Raw genomic sequence first — 20,266 nt, 5'->3', positions numbered from 1 at the left:
ACTGAGTTATCTGAGATTTTGGGCGATCTTTTCGTTCGTACATTTTTTTGAAAAACACTTAAATTTTGGGGGGTTTTCTCTGTTCCTCCTTTGGTAGACATTTATGCCAAAAATGCAAATAAAGGGGGTCGGAACTTTATGTGGGAACGCACAAAACTGAGCCTCCTTGTCGAGTACAAAATTAAACGCTATTTCCGACTCATCAGTTTCACAGTTATAATTATTTTCTCTAATTGACCTAAATGTCCTGCATACTCAATTTGAATAATTAATTTTTATGCTACTTAAGCAAAATTACTCTCAAAAAATTTCAGTAATGAAAACCTAAGCTATTTTCATCGCAATCCAATCTATTTTCATCGTAATCTATCCAAGTCATCTACATTTGTACAAATTAAATAAGCAAAAAAAGCTTAAAATGTAACTACATTCACTCCACCAAAATGAACGCATAAAAAAATCTATGGACTTTTAATTTTACGATTTAATTGCATTTTCTGAAAAGCATAGTAAACAATTTTATAAAAAAAACAATAGGTAAATGGAAACCCAATTTTGGTTTGTTTTGACTGTTATACGAATCGATAGTAAAAGAATAGATCACTAAATCATCTGAAATGTGGGAAAAATTTTCCAACTGTTAGGGCGTGTTCAAGGTCAAAAGAACTTTCAAGGTCTCAACAAAATTGTAACCAAGAACTACCACGTGCCCTAACAAAAGGACAAGAATTGTAACTTTCACAGAGACAAGTTTGTTTCCGTTTGGATTCAAAAAGCTATACAAAAGCGAAAAAAAGCGTTGAAGCAGAGCTTCATTAGTAATCAAATATATCGAAATGAAATTGTATTCATTTCTGGTCCGCTGAACAAACTCATAGGATATACCTTAGAGCTAGAGTGAGCAAACTCACGCGGGTTAGGAACAGCTCACATTAGACATTAGATTCTCTATCAGGGGAGGTACATAAGACTAAGGTAGAATAAGTTGGGGTATCAAAAATAAGCTAACCACAAAAAAGCGGACAACCGCTAGATAACCATCCCCCCTCAGTTCATTTAAGTTGATTAACTTAAATTTACCGACAGGTTGATTAACCTGGGTCCCGGAACAAGAGTTATCTAGTGGGGGAACAAATATTTGCCAAGTGTTTTTGGGTCGTTTTTTTGAAAACCAAGGAGGGTGAAACCGTCAAACTAGGTAACATTAATCGTCCCCTCTGCGGTTCTAAGACCAAGTGTAACCTTTTTTGTGTGTTTTTCGGTTGTCTTATTGGTCGGGGGAGAGATAGTGGGGATTTTTGGGTTTTTCTTTTGTTTACATCAAGCAATAACCATCCGAATCAAAGACACCCAAACCCAAAACCGACACAGCAAAGACAAAGATACAGCAAAGACCAACACAACCAAAGGCAGCTATACAGCAAAGAAAAAGCAGCCAATTAATCACCAAAGCAACAGACAAACAACAAAGCACCGAATAAAAGTCTTCAACAATGACAGAAAATCTCGAGAGGTTGAAAAAGTCAAGAACAGCCCACCGCACCGTTGCAACCAGATTAAACAACGAAGCCAAAACAATTACAGGTAGAACCGGACAAAATGTCAGCGAAGAGGAGCTCATACGACTTGAACAAATGTCCTTATTGTTGACAAAAAAAACAGTTGTACCTGTCAGACATGAATCAGAAAGCTCAAAACCTGATCGACGACACCGACAGACTGGACGAAGAAATCGAAGAATCGGAAGATTACGACGACAAGATAGGACAACATGTTGACCTAATAAACCGCTTTGTCACGTACAAAAGAACCCCAGCCAGAAGTTCGACACCGCGATTAGCAACTGACCAGCCATCACCAATGTGAAACTGCCCAACCTGGAATTGCCAACTTTTTGTGGAGACTAAAAGGATTGGACGTCCTTCTTCGACCAGTTCAATGTAGCAGTGACAAGCAACAGCCAGATAACAGACAGTCAAAAGTTGCAGTATCTAAAAACATCAGTGAAAGGAGATGCCGCAAAGCTTTTGACCTCTCTCCAAATCACAGACGCAATCTTCAGTACAGCATGCGACATCCTGAGGAACAGATATGACAACAAACGTCTGATTTTATGAGCCCATGTTCACGCAATAGTTTCACAGAAACACGTAACTAACGAAAACCCAAAGGCACTTTGAGATCTCATGGAGACCGTGGAAGAACACAGATTAGCGCTCAGCAACCTTGGACAGACCGTGGACGATCAGGACATCTTTTTTGTGTACCTCATTGCAGAGAAATTGCCCGCTGAAACGAGAAAATGTTGGGAACTTTCATCACCAGGAAGAAATCCCCAACGCTATCTTGATATAAAAAACTTCATGGAAGAAAGAACACGGGGCCTTGAAGCAGCCACAAAGCAGTCAGCATCAGCCATCGACAAGAAGCCCACAAGCAGCCCACAACTTCGAAGATTCCATTCACATATAGCCATATCAGCAACTACAACGTGTGAATGTTGCAACGAAAACCACAAAATTTATCAATGCCAAAGTTTCAAAGCACTTTCAGTACAGGACCGAGCTCAGTTGATCAAGACCAAAGGACTTTGCTTCAACTGCTTGCGCCCTGGACATCGAAGTGAACAATGCAACTGTTCAAATTGTAAGAAATGCAAACGAAAGCACAACAGTGTTTTGCATTTGGAAGCCAATAATAACTCGAGGACAGCTTCAACAGCGCCAACGGTTACATCTAGCAGTACGTCACCACAAGAAGCAAGCAACCAAGCATCAAAAACAGTCAACGAAAGCAAAGAAAATGTTACAGCCGCAGCACAGTCGCAGAATGAAGAAGAAGAAGAGGAAGTATTTCTTCCCACCGCAATCGTTTCAGGTGACAACAACGGAAAAACAACTGATAACAGAGCCGTTCTAGACTCAGGATCCCAAAGCAACCTCATCACGGAAGATGCAGTATAACGCCTTGGATTGAGAAAAGAGAAAGCCAACGGACGAGTTTTGGGAATCGGAGTTCAAGAAGTCAACATCAGCAAAGGATGAGTAAACTTGATTCTGAAAACGAAAGCTGAAGACTTCATCAGCATGAGAGCAACTGTCTTAGCAAAATTGACCAGCAATCTGCCTTCGCATCATGTAAATGTCAGCAGTTGGACAAAACTTCAGGACCTCAATCTTGCGGACCCAAACTTCAATCAGCCATCCACCGTTGACTTGATAATTGGAGCAGGACACTATGAAGAGTTGATGATTGGAGACAACAGAATCAAGGATCCTCACAAACCAATTACCTACCGCCTATCTTGTTTTGGTTGGCTCGTGATTGGGCGTGAGAGCCAACTTGAAAAGAGGAGTACTCAACTTCAGTCTTTTTTTCATTTATTCTGAACCAGCCAATTTACAGCGATTCTGGGAGATTGAAGAAATTCCGACAGTAAGACAGTGGACAACAAAAGAACAGAAATGCGAAGATCACTTCAAAAGTACCACCCGACGCAACTCAGAGGGACGATTTGTTGTGAAACTCCCTTTCAAAGAAGACGCCAAACCGCTGGGTGACTCGTACCGAAAGACAAGCAAAAAGAAGACTACGGAGCCTCATCTTCGGACTGGAGAAACAACCAGATGTATACAGCAGATATAGTCAGTTCATTCAGGAATTCATTCAACTTGGACACATGGAAGAAGTTCCCAGAAATAAAATTCATATGCCCGCAACAAACTTGCCACATCATTGTGTCATCAAAGACGCCAGCAGCACAACTAAACTCAGAGTCGTATTCGATGCCTCAGCTAAGTCAGCCAGCGGAGTATCTTTAAACGACCGTCTCATGGATGGACCTCAAAAACTTCAAAAGGATCTGTTTGGAATTCTGATTCGTTTTCAGTTTCATCAAGTAGCACTTTCTGCCGACATTGCCAAGATGTACAGACAAGTTCAACTTGACGATGAAGACAAGGATTTTCACAGGGTTTTGTTGAAATATCCAAATGACACAGAACTGAAAACATACAGAATGACAATAGTGAACTATGGAATAGCATCATCTTCGTACCACTCAATTAGACCTCTCAAAGCCTTAGCAGACAGTTGCACCGACAGTAACCTCCGCCTTGCAATCAATAACGACATGTAAGTGGACTATTTGCTAACAGGCGCCTCAGATGTTGAGCACGCCACTCAATTGAAGGACGAAAGTATCGCAACACTGAAAACAGCTTGTTTTGATATACGAAAATGGACATCAAGTGTTTCGTCACTTGTTGCGCGATTGCCTACCAGTTTTCGCGAAACTTCAGACGAAATGATAATCAACAGCAGCGACTACACAGTCAAAATCCTTGGAATAAACTGGAGCCCTGTTCCAGATCATTTCACCTTCACAGTTTGCCTGGACAAAGATTTTCCCGACACAAAGAGGAAAATATTATCGGAAGTCACAAAGTTGTTTGACCCACTCGGATGGTTGTCACCAACAACAATTCAGTTGAAATCCTTCTTGCAAATTCTTTGGATGGACAAGCTGACTTGGGACGAAACCCTATCGTTAAGCACCCTAGAACAACACGGAAGATTTCGACATCAACTCAAAGAAGTGGAGAAGATCAAACTTGAACGACCAGTTTTTGCAGCACCTTTCTCGTCATCTTTGGAGCTTCATGTGTTTTGTGACGCCTCAACCACAGCCTATGCCGCAGTTGTCTACGTGAGAGAGCAAATGGACGACCGAGTGCACACACAAATGCTAACAGCCAAAGCACGCGTTGCCCCAATCAAAACTTTATGTATTCCACGTTTAGAACTCTGTGCAGCACTTCTTGGAGCAAAATTGTCTCAAGCAGTGAAAGAAGCCATCAATGACAGCCGTTTTCCCAATCCCAAAGTCTTTGCTTGGACCGATTCACAAGTGACCCTCGCCTGGATTAAAGATATACCTAGGAAATGGAAGACTTTCGTTGCTAACCGAGTTGCCAAGATTCAGAGCATCATTCCTTCGGAAAATTGGAAGTTTGTACGAACAGAAGACAATCCAGCTGATTGCACTTCACGAGGAATTTCAGCCGACAAACTTCTTAATCACCAAATTTGGTGGAAAGGACCCAATTGGTTGCGTCAAGACAAGCAGTTTCGGTCAAGACAAGCACTTGGATGTTACACCACTCTGTAACGCCTCAACTCACGCTTTAGCCGAAGTAAGCTCATCAACCCAACTATCTATAGTAATGCAGCATCAGCAGCAAGACAACAGAATATTAGATCTTATCAGCAGACAGTCGTCAATGTATCGACTTGTAAGAGTCTTCGCTTACGTAAAACTATTCACTCAACGACTACAAGCAAGAATAAAGAGAAGGTCAAGCAACAATCACAATCAGTCGCTACCTTCAATTGATCATTCAAATACGTATCAAAAACCAGAACCAAAAGCAGTTTCCGACAAAGAGCCGCACGGGAATCTTCAATTAAAGTCTTCTGACAACGACCAAGATCATCAGCATCTACAACACACGTTTCAACCCCGAGACCAATCTTTAAACAATTTCACAGAAAAACTGTTTGTAACCAACCAGCAAGAAAACGCATCCGAAGAGTCGTGTTCCTCCAGAAGCAATCAGGACGCACCTCATCTGCAGAGTGTCTGCTATCGAAACGATTCCCAACAATCACAGCCCCTTCTTCAGAGCAGCCATAAAGACCAATCCCTAAAGCCAAACATTCATCGCCGCAGTCAAAAAGCAGAAGATTTGTGCCCTCAGCCCCCTCTCCCTGTCGAGCACAGAGAATCAAAGGAAGAGCAATCTAGCCAATGCTTGAATAGACTTCAGCAAACAACCACTGAAATCCAGTCAACACCGACAGACTTGATTCCACCATCCAGCAATTTTCTTTCAACGCCCGACGATCATCATAAATTGTACAGTCCTCTTAACCCCAATAAACAGCATCCGCTCTTCAACGAACAACGTCTAAATGAAGGGCAACAAAAACAATACGAATGAATGGAACACAAATCACAGAACGAATCTGTTTAAGAGCTACAGACGGATTTATCAGCAAGTCTTTCATAGCCGCCAACAAGCCTTCTATCAACAGTTAAGAAGAAGAAGCAACACATCACAGCAAAAAGACAAATTGGTGTTTGTCATCAACTTTCCCCATCAAATCTCAGCTCAGCGAGAATAGCCCTTTACAGCATCATGCAACAACTCTTTCTGCCGGAATTCAGGTATATAAAAGGATCAACAACACCAGAAGACTCAACTTCAAACCTACCAGTTGAATCATCCAGCAAGCGTATGAAGAAAAACAGTCATCTACTCAGCCTCTCCCCATTCTTCGACGAAGACAACAACGTCATCCGCGTTGGTGGTCGTCTTGGAAATTCTCCGTATAGCGTGGACAAAAAGTTCCCCATAATAATTCCAAAAACATCTCCACTAGCCAAGTTACTCATCCCAGAAAGTTATTTGAGAAACCTTCACAGTGGACCCCAGATGACCCTTTTTGCCCTCCGACAAACAGTTTGGATTCCTGGAGGAATCGCCAGTGTTAAGAATGTCATTGACAACTGCAAGCCCTGCATACGATTTGACGCCCGCATACGCCAGCCATTAATGGAAGATCCGCCAGCAGAACGAACAGTTGAATCTTTTGCCTTCCAATTCACTGCGATGGACTATTGCGGACCGTTTTATACCAAAGATTCTTCACAGAAACTGCAAAAATCATACGCAGCTATATTCATTTGTTTCACCACAAAGGCGATACACTTAGAGCCAAAGGAAAATCTAACCAAAGAAGATTGCCTCGATACCCTCAAAAGATTTACCGGAATACGCGGTACTCTCCAAGCAATCTACAGTGACAATTCGACAACATTCATCGCAGCCCGAGGAGAATTCGAAATCAGGCGACTTCTTCGAGATGAAGAGTTCAAGGATCTCATTAACAATTTTGCGAGCCAAAATCACATTGATTGGTTCACAATACCACCCAGGACGCCACATTTTGGAGGACTGTGGGAAGCAGCTGTTAAATCTATGAAGCGCCATCTTTACAACTCTCTTGACAAAAATTGAGGCCATCCTCAATTCTCGCCCTCTAATAGCGCCATCAATGATCCCCTAGCTTTAACCTCTGGACATTTCATCATCGGAAGACCCACCACAGCTATACCCGAGCCATCTTCACCAAAGAACAACACCTTGTCACGACATTGGAGAAACATAGACAAAATGATTCGTCAGTTCTGGAAGAAATGGAGTGTTGATTACTTATCTTCATTGCAGCAGCGGAACAAATGGAGGACAGAAAACGTACAACCAGCAGTGGACAATATTGTGATCATCAAAGAAGACAACAACCCCCCAATAAGTTGGCCGCTTGCTCGTATAATACAGACATTCGACGGTAATGACAACATTGTTCGAGTTGTTCAAGTGAAAACAAACTGGAGTTTACATCAGACCAGTCAGTCGCCTCATACACCTTCATCGAGAAGAACCAGAAGATCGTGGAGCAGAATGAATGATTAAATTTTGAGAGACACCCGAAGATTCTCAATTGGTTTGATCACATCTTCGACAATATGTACCGAATCAGTTTTATATGAAATTGATAACATTTCTGACGATTTTCACAAAAACCAAGTTGTAAGTTTCAACAAGATCATCTTCTTTGTACCCTCAACTGTACTCGAAAGATAATAACATAGGAAGCCCAAAGATGTCACTATTGAACGAGTTAAAGGAAGCCGGGAAATGTTCAAGGTCAAAAGAACTTTCAAGGTTTTGATATACGAAAATGGACATCAAGTGTTTCGTCACTTGTTGCGCGATTGCCTACCAGTTTTCGCGAAACTTCAGACGAAATGATAATCAACAGCAGCGACTACACAGTCAAAATCCTTGGAATAAACTGGAGCCCTGTTCCAGATCATTTCACCTTCACAGTTTGCCTGGACAAAGATTTTCCCGACACAAAGAGGAAAATATTATCGGAAGTCACAAAGTTGTTTGACCCACTCGGATGGTTGTCACCAACAACAATTCAGTTGAAATCCTTCTTGCAAATTCTTTGGATGGACAAGCTGACTTGGGACGAAACCCTATCGTTAAGCACCCTAGAACAACACGGAAGATTTCGACATCAACTCAAAGAAGTGGAGAAGATCAAACTTGAACGACCAGTTTTTGCAGCACCTTTCTCGTCATCTTTGGAGCTTCATGTGTTTTGTGACGCCTCAACCACAGCCTATGCCGCAGTTGTCTACGTGAGAGAGCAAATGGACGACCGAGTGCACACACAAATGCTAACAGCCAAAGCACGCGTTGCCCCAATCAAAACTTTATGTATTCCACGTTTAGAACTCTGTGCAGCACTTCTTGGAGCAAAATTGTCTCAAGCAGTGAAAGAAGCCATCAATGACAGCCGTTTTCCCAATCCCAAAGTCTTTGCTTGGACCGATTCACAAGTGACCCTCGCCTGGATTAAAGATATACCTAGGAAATGGAAGACTTTCGTTGCTAACCGAGTTGCCAAGATTCAGAGCATCATTCCTTCGGAAAATTGGAAGTTTGTACGAACAGAAGACAATCCAGCTGATTGCACTTCACGAGGATTTTCAGCCGACAAACTTCTTAATCACCAAATTTGGTGGAAAGGACCCAATTGGTTGCGTCAAGACAAGCAGTTTCGGTCAAGACAAGCACTTGGATGTTACACCACTCTGTAACGCCTCAACTCACGCTTTAGCCGAAGTAAGCTCATCAACCCAACTATCTATAGTAATGCAGCATCAGCAGCAAGACAACAGAATATTAGATCTTATCAGCAGACAGTCGTCAATGTATCGACTTGTAAGAGTCTTCGCTTACGTAAAACTATTCACTCAACGACTACAAGCAAGAATAAAGAGAAGGTCAAGCAACAATCACAATCAGTCGCTACCTTCAATTGATCATTCAAATACGTATCAAAAACCAGAACCAAAAGCAGTTTCCGACAAAGAGCCGCACGGGAATCTTCAATTAAAGTCTTCTGACAACGACCAAGATCATCAGCATCTACAACACACGTTTCAACCCCGAGACCAATCTTTAAACAATTTCACAGAAAAACTGTTTGTAACCAACCAGCAAGAAAACGCATCCGAAGAGTCGTGTTCCTCCAGAAGCAATCAGGACGCACCTCATCTGCAGAGTGTCTGCTATCGAAACGATTCCCAACAATCACAGCCCCTTCTTCAGAGCAGCCATAAAGACCAATCCCTAAAGCCAAACATTCATCGCCGCAGTCAAAAAGCAGAAGATTTGTGCCCTCAGCCCCCTCTCCCTGTCGAGCACAGAGAATCAAAGGAAGAGCAATCTAGCCAATGCTTGAATAGACTTCAGCAAACAACCACTGAAATCCAGTCAACACCGACAGACTTGATTCCACCATCCAGCAATTTTCTTTCAACGCCCGACGATCATCATAAATTGTACAGTCCTCTTAACCCCAATAAACAGCATCCGCTCTTCAACGAACAACGTCTAAATGAAGGGCAACAAAAACAATACGAATGAATGGAACACAAATCACAGAACGAATCTGTTTAAGAGCTACAGACGGATTTATCAGCAAGTCTTTCATAGCCGCCAACAAGCCTTCTATCAACAGTTAAGAAGAAGAAGCAACACATCACAGCAAAAAGACAAATTGGTGTTTGTCATCAACTTTCCCCATCAAATCTCAGCTCAGCGAGAATAGCCCTTTACAGCATCATGCAACAACTCTTTCTGCCGGAATTCAGGTATATAAAAGGATCAACAACACCAGAAGACTCAACTTCAAACCTACCAGTTGAATCATCCAGCAAGCGTATGAAGAAAAACAGTCATCTACTCAGCCTCTCCCCATTCTTCGACGAAGACAACAACGTCATCCGCGTTGGTGGTCGTCTTGGAAATTCTCCGTATAGCGTGGACAAAAAGTTCCCCATAATAATTCCAAAAACATCTCCACTAGCCAAGTTACTCATCCCAGAAAGTTATTTGAGAAACCTTCACAGTGGACCCCAGATGACCCTTTTTGCCCTCCGACAAACAGTTTGGATTCCTGGAGGAATCGCCAGTGTTAAGAATGTCATTGACAACTGCAAGCCCTGCATACGATTTGACGCCCGCATACGCCAGCCATTAATGGAAGATCCGCCAGCAGAACGAACAGTTGAATCTTTTGCCTTCCAATTCACTGCGATGGACTATTGCGGACCGTTTTATACCAAAGATTCTTCACAGAAACTGCAAAAATCATACGCAGCTATATTCATTTGTTTCACCACAAAGGCGATACACTTAGAGCCAAAGGAAAATCTAACCAAAGAAGATTGCCTCGATACCCTCAAAAGATTTACCGGAATACGCGGTACTCTCCAAGCAATCTACAGTGACAATTCGACAACATTCATCGCAGCCCGAGGAGAATTCGAAATCAGGCGACTTCTTCGAGATGAAGAGTTCAAGGATCTCATTAACAATTTTGCGAGCCAAAATCACATTGATTGGTTCACAATACCACCCAGGACGCCACATTTTGGAGGACTGTGGGAAGCAGCTGTTAAATCTATGAAGCGCCATCTTTACAACTCTCTTGACAAAAATTGAGGCCATCCTCAATTCTCGCCCTCTAATAGCGCCATCAATGATCCCCTAGCTTTAACCTCTGGACATTTCATCATCGGAAGACCCACCACAGCTATACCCGAGCCATCTTCACCAAAGAACAACACCTTGTCACGACATTGGAGAAACATAGACAAAATGATTCGTCAGTTCTGGAAGAAATGGAGTGTTGATTACTTATCTTCATTGCAGCAGCGGAACAAATGGAGGACAGAAAACGTACAACCAGCAGTGGACAATATTGTGATCATCAAAGAAGACAACAACCCCCCAATAAGTTGGCCGCTTGCTCGTATAATACAGACATTCGACGGTAATGACAACATTGTTCGAGTTGTTCAAGTGAAAACAAACTGGAGTTTACATCAGACCAGTCAGTCGCCTCATACACCTTCATCGAGAAGAACCAGAAGATCGTGGAGCAGAATGAATGATTAAATTTTGAGAGACACCCGAAGATTCTCAATTGGTTTGATCACATCTTCGACAATATGTACCGAATCAGTTTTATATGAAATTGATAACATTTCTGACGATTTTCACAAAAACCAAGTTGTAAGTTTCAACAAGATCATCTTCTTTGTACCCTCAACTGTACTCGAAAGATAATAACATAGGAAGCCCAAAGATGTCACTATTGAACGAGTTAAAGGAAGCCGGGAAATGTTCAAGGTCAAAAGAACTTTCAAGGTCTCAACAAAATTGTAACCAAGAATTACCACGTGCCCTAACAAAGTCACAAGAATTGTAACTTTCACAACGACGAAATTGTTTCCATTTGGATTCAAAAAGCTATACATAAGCGAAAAAAGCGTTGAAGCAGAGCTTCATTAGTAATCCAATATATCGAAATGAACTTGTATTCAGGGGGTATATGCAGGCGGAACTACTGTGAAATTGGACCCGTACTGGATTCGAACCAGCACATTTTACTATGCTGTCTAGTGTGCTACTTATTACACCAACTGGTCTTAAGCTCTCAAACTTGGCCATGCAGCTCTTATAACACGTTTCCACGTTCTTTCTCTTTCTTCAAGGGCTCAATTCGATAGCCGAGTATAGGTTGTCAAGCTATGTCAAGCTTATTTTATGCACAAGTTACTTTCAACCTTCTAGCACCAATCAGGGTAATTATGCCATAAAGCCATGACGGTGGCTATAACTTCGTGGGAGGGGGTGCTGTAATCGGAAAGACGCAAATTTTGTTTGTGTAATACTGCTCACGAAAAATGAATGTATTCCAATCAGATATATTATGATATATTATTTTTGTCAGATTTTCTTAACAGGTCAAAAGTAAAATTGCACACTGCAGTAATACGACGTAAGAGTACGACACTAAGTTTACATCAGACCAGTCAGTCGCCTCATACACCTTCATCGAGAAAAACCAGAAGATCGTGGAGCAGAATAAATGATTAAATTTTGAGAAACACCCGAAGATTCTCAATTGGTTTGATCACACCTTCGACAATATGTACCGAATCAGTTTTATATGAAATTGATAACATTTCTGACGATTTTCACAAAAACCAAGTTGTCAGTTTTAACAAGATGATCTTCTTTGTAACCTCAACTGTACTCGAAAGATAATAACAAAGGAAGCCCACAGATGTCACTATTGAACGAGTTAAAGGAGGCCGGGAAATGTTCAAGGTCAAAAGAACTTTCAAGGTCTCAACAAAATTGTAACCAAGAATTACCACGTGCCCTAACAAAGTCACAAGAACTGTAACTTTCACAACGACAAGTTTGTTTCCGTTTGGATTCAAAAAGCTATACATAAGCGAAAAAAGCGTTGAAGTAGAGCTTCATTAGTAATCCAATATATCGAACTGAACTTGTATTCAGGGGGTATATGCAGGTGCAACTACTGTGAAATTGGACCCATACTGGATTCGAACCAGCATAATTTACTATGCTGTCTAGTGTGCTACTTATTACACCAACTGGTCCTAAGCTCTCAAACTTGGCCATGCAGCTCTTATAACACGTTTCCACGTTCTTTGTCTTCCTTCAAGGGCTCAATTCGATAGCCGAGTATAGGTTGTCAAGCTATGTCAAGATTATTCTATGCACAAGTTACTTTCAACCTTCTAGCACCAATCAGGGTAATTATGCCATAAAGCCATGACGGTGGCTATAACTTCGTGGGAGAGGGTGCTGTAATCGGAAAGACGCAAATTTTGTTTGTGTAATACTGCTCACGAAAAATGAATGTATTCCAATCAGATATATTATGATATATTATTTTTGTCAGATTTTCTTAACAGGTCAAAAGTAAAATTGCACACTGCAGTAATACAACGTAAGAGTACGACACTAAGTTTACATCAGACCAGTCAGTCGCCTCATACACCTTCATCGAGAAAAACCAGAAGATCGTGGAGCAGAATAAATGATTAAATTTTGAGAAACACCCGAAGATTCTCAATTGGTTTGATCACACCTTCGACAATATGTACCGAATCAGTTTTATATGAAATTGATAACATTTCTGACGATTTTCACAAAAACCAAGTTGTCAGTTTCAACAAGATCATCTTCTTTGTAACCTCAACTGTACTCGAAAGATAATAACAAAGGAAGCCCACAGATGTCACTATTGAACGAGTTAAAGGAGGCCGGGAAATGTTCAAGGTCAAGAGAACTTTCAAGGTCTCAACAAAATTGTAACCAAGAATTACCACGTGCCCTAACAAAGTCACAAGAATTGTAACTTTCACAACGACAAGTTTGTTTCCGTTTGGATTCAAAAAGCTATACATAAGCGAAAAAAGCGTTGAAGTAGAGCTTCATTAGTAATCCAATATATCGAAATGAACTTGTATTCAGGGGGTATATGCAGGTGCAACTACTGTGAAATTGGACCCGTACTGGATTCGAACCAGCATATTTTACTATGCTGTCTAGTGTGCTACTTATTACACCAACTGGTCTTAAGCTCTCAAATTTGGCCATGCAGCTCTTATAACACGTTTCCACGTTCTTTGTCTTTCTTCAAGGGCTCAATTCGATAGCCGAGTATAGGTTGTCAAGCTATGTCAAGATTATTTTATGCACAAGTTCCTTTCAACCTTCTAGCACCAATCAGGGTAATTATGCCATAAAGCCATGACGGTGGCTATAACTTCGTGGGAGAGGGTGCTGTAATCGGAAAGACGCAAATTTTGTTTGTGTAATACTGCTGACGAACAATGAATGTATTCCAATCAGATATATTATGATATATAATTTTTGTCAGATTTCCTTAACAGGTCAAAAGTAAAGTTGCACACTGCAGTATTACGACGTAAGAATACGACACTAAGTTTACATCAGACCAGTCAGTCGCCTCATACACCTTCATCGAGAAGAACCAGAAGATCGTGGAGCAGAATAAATGATTAAATTTTGAGAAACACTCGAAGATTCTCAATTGGTTTGATCACACCTTCGACAATATGTACCGAATCAGTTTTATATGAAATTGATAACATTTCTGACGATTTTCACAAAAATCAGGTTGTCAGTTTCAACAAGATCATCTTCTTTGTACCATCAATTGTACTCGAAAGATAATAACAAAGGAAGCCCACAGATGTCACTATTGAACGAGTTCAAGGAGGCCGGGAAATGTTCAAGGTCAAAAGAACTTTCAAGGTCTCAACAAAATTGTAACCAAGAATTACCACGTGCCCTAACAAAGTCACAAGAATTGTAACTTTCACAACGACAAGTTTGTTTCCGTTTGGATACAAAAAGCTATACATAAGCGAAAAAAGCGTTGAAGCAGAGCTTCATTAGTAATCGAATATATCGAAATGAACTTGTATTCAGGGGGTATATGCAGGTGCAACTACTGTGAAATTGGAACCGTACTGGATTCGAACCAGCATATTTTACTATTCTGTCTAGTGTGCTACTTATTACACCAACTGGTCTTAAGCTCTCGAACTTGGCCATGCAGCTCTTAAAACACGTTTCCACGTTCTTTCTCTTTCTTCAAGGGCTCAATTCGATAGCCGAGTATAGGTTGTCAAGCTATGTCAAGCTTCTTCTATGCACAAGTTACTTTCAACCTTCTAGCACCAATCAGGGTAATTATGCCATAAAACCATGACGGTGGCTATAACTTCGTGGGAGAGGGTGCTGTAATCGGAAAGACGCAAATTTTGTTTGTGTAATACTGCTCACGAACAATGAATGTATTCCAATCAGATATATTATGATATATTATTTTTATCAGATTTTCTTATCAGGTCAAAAATAAAATTGCACACTGTAGTATTACGACGTAAAAATACGACACTTATCAAGAATTTTTGTACTTCAACTTCTGTTTAGTGTTTGTAAAAACTTTTTCATCAGTGCTGCCCTACCTATCTGGTCCTGATTGACATTTATCTTGGAATAGAACGCTATGTGTTAGCTTATCAGATATTCCGATGTCAAAAGGACCAAATCCATGCAGATTGAATTGAAAATTAACGATCCCGAAAACACATTACAATGTGATCATAAATTAATTTTTTTACTGTGATCTCATTAAAAAAAGTTAGAAGTTTCTCCGTTTGTGCCCCCCAAAAATTAGTGAGAGCATATGGCATGTGCTCCGGGGGGGCTACTAGGGAGTCATAAACGGGGCCCTACTGAGGGTCAATGGCGTACTGGGGGTAATAAACGGAAAAGATCCCAAAATTTTCAAAATGAAACAGCATCATTTAAGAATAGTTTAAAAGCTTTAAAAAGAGGAAACTTTATATCAGCTAGATGACGCAATAAGAGTTTCGAAATGATCCCAAAACAGCAAAGCTACATTTAGAATAAACAAACGGTAAAAAACAAATTCGAAAAACTTTGACTAATGAATTTTTCCATAATGATGACCAAAAACTATTTATTCACGTACCTGCGATGCAAGAACTTGCCGCGTGTGGGCGAGAGAAGTCTGCAGTTGTTTGCAATCTCCAGTCAATCTGTCATTCTCTTGCCTCAAATCAGTTTCCCGTTTTCGCTGATCTCTCGACAAGCCCTGTAGTACACACAAAAACAATGGAATAAGTTTTGAAACTCCCCCCTCCCCTCCCCTTAATCTCTTGTTTTCATTGTGTGAGCAAGGTAATGCTAGATTTATGAGTGACAGTGAATTGTATAGCCTTATAAGAGATGGGGCTATTAAAATAATTACAATTTCAATTGTGAATAGTCATAGCCTAACCGGGACAAGAAACCATTTTTATTTTTTTAAAAAAACTGTCTGACAACGAGCTGTTTCTATTTCCCAAAAAAAAAAATTTTGTCTTCAGGCTATGAGTTTTTTTTACTTGGAATAACTTGTATATGTAGAACTTAATAAGAGGAGCGACCAGCCATTACAAATCATATATGCTAATAAAATATTGCAAAAAAATCTATTATAGATGATTGCTTATCTTCTATGTTGATTGGTCGTTATGATACCAAATGCAAGAATATTTAGCATGTAATTTCTTCAAAATTGTTACAATTAATACAAACATTTCTTCGCAGCAAAAATGTAAACTTATATCATTTAGACAAGCAATATTTAACTCTACGGTTCTGGGTTTGAGTTTACCTAATTTACTTCATTAAAATAATTTATTTAGTTTCAAAAAATGTTTTCATAAATCATCCGTTTGCTAAGGTTATGACTAGTGACTTAAGGGGGGGGGGGTAGAAGTGAAGTTATCTCACGTGTATTTGAGTGAGTGCATCTTCATATTGTTTCGATATTCTTTCATTCACAGCCTTCAGCTCATCATTGACCTCAGTTGACCTCTTCAGCTCATTTCTCAGCATATCTTCTTCTTCATAGCCAGACTAAAAAAGATTCAATTTTGAAACAATCTACGTAAGTGCAACAACCCACTACCAGGGGGCATATAAGCACCACCGAATTATAAAGTTTAAGGGAGAGGTTCTGGAGATAAAGAGTTCGAGTCCTCTCAGCGATAATACTTCCTTGTAATTCAGTGTTGGCAGTACGTTAGTCTGTTGCGACAAAAGTAATTCCAGTTTTAAAATAATCAACAGCTGGAAAATAAATCAACATCTAACGATAAAAACTTGAGCAGTTGGCAGACAATTTAAGATAAGAAATATCAAGTTGGTGAAAAAGCTCATTTTTTGTTTACAAAAATAAAATTTCAGTCAAATATTTTATTCTAGAATCCGTTCGAATGGCTTCAAAGATTTTACTAAATCTTTTTATAGCAATTAAACCTATACATTAAAAGAAGAAGGTATGGAAAGACGGAGCAATTAACAACAATTAATACAGTCTCATTTCGTATAAGATTTCGTCAGAAAGAGCTCACATGCCATCAGGTTATTCAGAAGTCATTTCGGTCTGGTACCTCAAAATGGACAGTTGAAGAAGAAAATTATCTATTTAATGTGTCAGTCTACCCAATGAGTAAATAGAATATTTTAAACTCAACTAGGCAGGCAGTTCAAACTATCTAAACAAACCTGTTTAATGCCACCTAACTGAGAAGGTCCCTGTAAAGAAGTAGATGAATTTCTAGTCTAAAACATATCACCTGTCGCTAAAACCATTAAGACTAAGTTATGATTTGCTATAATATGGTTATTGTTCCAAAGCTTGTATCAAAGATTAATCTTACCCCAAGTTGGGCTATTAATATATAATTTTGTCAGACTATGGTCAACTTGAAGCCATGGTTAAGTGATAGCTCATACTCACACAAAGCTTCACAGAGAGAGGGTATCAAACTATCGATTATTGGCGTGTTAATCGCACACCTTACCCCTCGGCTATCACGCCACATACGGGCGAAACTATGTGATTATAAGTTGTACACGCAAAAAAAAACTTGCACTCACAGGTTGAAACAGATTATCCCTCAGAGATTTGACCTCCTCTTGCAAAGCTCTGTTGGATGTCTTCAGTTTCTCAATCAACAGGTGTTTGTTGTTCTCGTCAGATGAAGCTGTTGGTCTCTTTGCGAAACCAGTTGCATAGGTTGGTGAATTAGGAGCAGAACTAAAGGGCGACGTTTGTGTGTCTGTTACGATGAACTCCTAAACAGATGTTAGGAGGTCTATTCAGGAGCAACTACTGTGAAAATGGACCAGTACTGGATTCGAACCAGCATCTCTTTGTTCAAAGCCTAGTGTGCTACCCATTTACACCAACTGGTCTTAAGCTCTCGAACTTGGGCATCTCTTATAACCCGTTTTCACGTTCTTTCTTGTTCCTCAAGGCTTCATTTCTCTAGCCAAGTATACGTTGAACAAGTAGAGCTTCTTGTCAAGCTATTTCAAGCTTATCTTATGCACAATATACATTAGGTTGTTCACTCTCAACCTTCTAGCAGAGGACATCAATTATTTAACTATTGTTTTAACTCTTTACGCTCTTTCAAAAGTACAGTACGATAGAGGGTATTTCGTTCTTTTTTCTGTTCTGGTTATTCAAGTTTTCATTTTTCAAATTTTCAAAACCCATGTCTAAGCATAGTTAATATGGTAACTCTCTGTTCTTACGAGTTCTTAGAAGGATTCCTCCTAATGCATAAGTTTTAGTGCCAGGATTATATTTCCTTTTTTACAAAAAGTTCTAAGTGCTGTGGTTCGTAAGCGTTCGGTATTCTGCTAGGATAAGAAAATTTTATAAGTTCTGAGGATAGTGAACAGTACTCAGTTTCACAAGATTGAATTCTACATTGAATGAATGAATCGTGCGGTGCACATCCTATTTATACTTTTTACTTACATTTTTGTCCAATCAGAATTGAGTTCATTCTATTATTAGATAGGAAAATTTTACAAATTTTGTTTTGTTATAAGTCTTCATGCTCGATACTGCGGCTATCTAGAAAGCGTTCAGCATGGGTTGGAAAACCCATTAAGTAATGAGTTTTAGTCTCTATTTCAGTTTTCATCAAATTTTTCAGTTGAGAATTGCTCAAGGTAGTCATTTTCTTCTATCGATTTATTTGTGCAAGTTTCGTTTGTGGATTTTTAATGTTGGCGTCAGTAGTAGAATAGAGTCCATTAGTTGTAGTGTGACGCAGGTGATTTGAAGTCAGATTTGCATAAAATTAATGGAAGTTTTGTAGTGAATATAATTGATGGATGTGGTGCCATAGTGTCCTTTCGTGATTGGATTTGTGGGCTCAGGGGGATATAAATTGACCGCAATTGAGGTTGATTGATGGAAGGGAGGTTTATTAATCAGAGATTGGAATTGCATTTGAATAACTAACGTGTTCTATTTACTATCGGTCACGAGATTTCTTTCAAGAGTTGGGGTAGGGGGCACAAATTGAACTAGTTTTATTGTCTTTTATTATATGAAACGTTTGTTTTCATTATTCTGAAGCCTCGTTATTGTATCAACTGTGTGGACTGTTACATTTCAGACTAAAATTGGTATGTCGAGACAATTATTGGGAATAAAATATTCGAATGTGTTATCAAGCCAGTCAGCAGAAAGGTATGACTAAGAGCAATATGATTATGGGTTTCAATATGGTCATTTTCTGTATGAGATTTGATCGTTTAGATCAAAACGACAGAGAACGGAATTGGTGGCATCTATTAAGAGTTTTAAGGGGGAGTATTGTAATCGGGAAAAACTAATAAGCATTGGATGGAAGGAAGTGCCTTGCGTAGATGGCACTGGTATTAATAATTGGGAGGGTCTGAAATCGAAATTAGTAAGTGAAGGGCGGGGGATTGGTTGGGGCAAATGGCTGGCCTAAGGTGCCACTTGAAATAAGGAACGAGGAGATAGTGGGCCTAAGTAATGATTTCTGTAGAAGTGTTGATAAAATAAATAGCCTGTACGAAGTAAGGGATTTTCTGTCGAACTTGTCAAACTATGAACAGGCCTCGCGTATTTATACTGAGGTGTATCCCTATCAAGGTTTAGACGATTCAGTGGGCTGGACTTTTAATGTTAAGGGAATTTTAAATGGAAGCGTGCCCGAAAATTTGCACTGTACCAGAGGAGATGCTATGGTACAGTTTGGTCCATGGTGGACCCGCGCCCACATTGAAATAGGCGGTGATGATAGCATTTCGAAAACAATAGTGGGAGAGAAACTGTTCCTGATTTGCGGTAGTTACAAAACATCGATAGGGTTTGACAATATTATGGGGACACCTCAGTATTTTATGGATTTGATTAAGCGAGGGCCTAAAGCTAGTGACTTAGGGACTGATATCTGGTTTTAATTACCAAATAAGTCAAGCGTGCTCTGTCAACCTTCCCTTTGTAGCCACGCTGTTTTGACTATGTCCGAGGGTGTTTCTCTAGTAACTGGTTGGGAGGCGCAAGATTTACAAAATGTTGATGTGGGTCGGAGAACTTTCAATTCCTTTGGAATTGGAGTACGTAAAGGGGCTGTTAAGAAAATTTTAAATGATAAAGGAAAAAGTGGTTTACTCAAATGGGCTTTGGAGAGGGATATAAAAGTAGGCGGCTCCACTGATGTGACAGAGCACGTTCAATCATTAGTGAGAAATGATTTGATAATTAAGACTAAGTCATATAAGCGTAAGTCTAAGTGGGGGAGGAGGAGGGGGGGGGGGGGGGGGGGGGGTAAACGAAAAACAACCAAAAATGA

The 20,266-nt window shown here is 40.0% G+C and overlaps 1 protein-coding gene across 2 annotated transcripts in view; it reads right to left on the bottom strand.

Annotated features, from left to right (window-relative positions):
* LOC142349565 (uncharacterized) overlaps nt 1-20,266 on the bottom strand; it is a 511,473-nt gene that overhangs the window by 257,729 nt on the left and 233,478 nt on the right. The window contains exons 45-48 of one of the 2 annotated variants that reach the window (XM_075401206.1): nt 17,517-17,714; nt 17,142-17,171; nt 16,365-16,490; nt 15,559-15,681 (exon numbers count right to left, since the gene is read on the bottom strand). In XM_075401206.1, coding sequence (XP_075257321.1) covers nt 15,559-15,681; nt 16,365-16,490; nt 17,142-17,171; nt 17,517-17,714 — 477 coding nt within the window. The remainder of the gene's footprint in view (nt 1-15,558; nt 15,682-16,364; nt 16,491-17,141; nt 17,172-17,516; nt 17,715-20,266) is intronic. The other variant, XM_075401207.1, reaches the window with a different exon arrangement.

This window comes from Convolutriloba macropyga, chromosome 11, assembly GCF_964194025.1.
Source record: "Convolutriloba macropyga chromosome 11, txConMacr16.3, whole genome shotgun sequence".
NCBI lineage: Eukaryota > Metazoa > Xenacoelomorpha > Acoela > Convolutidae > Convolutriloba > Convolutriloba macropyga.
This window is presented reverse-complemented; position numbering and strand designations above follow the sequence as displayed.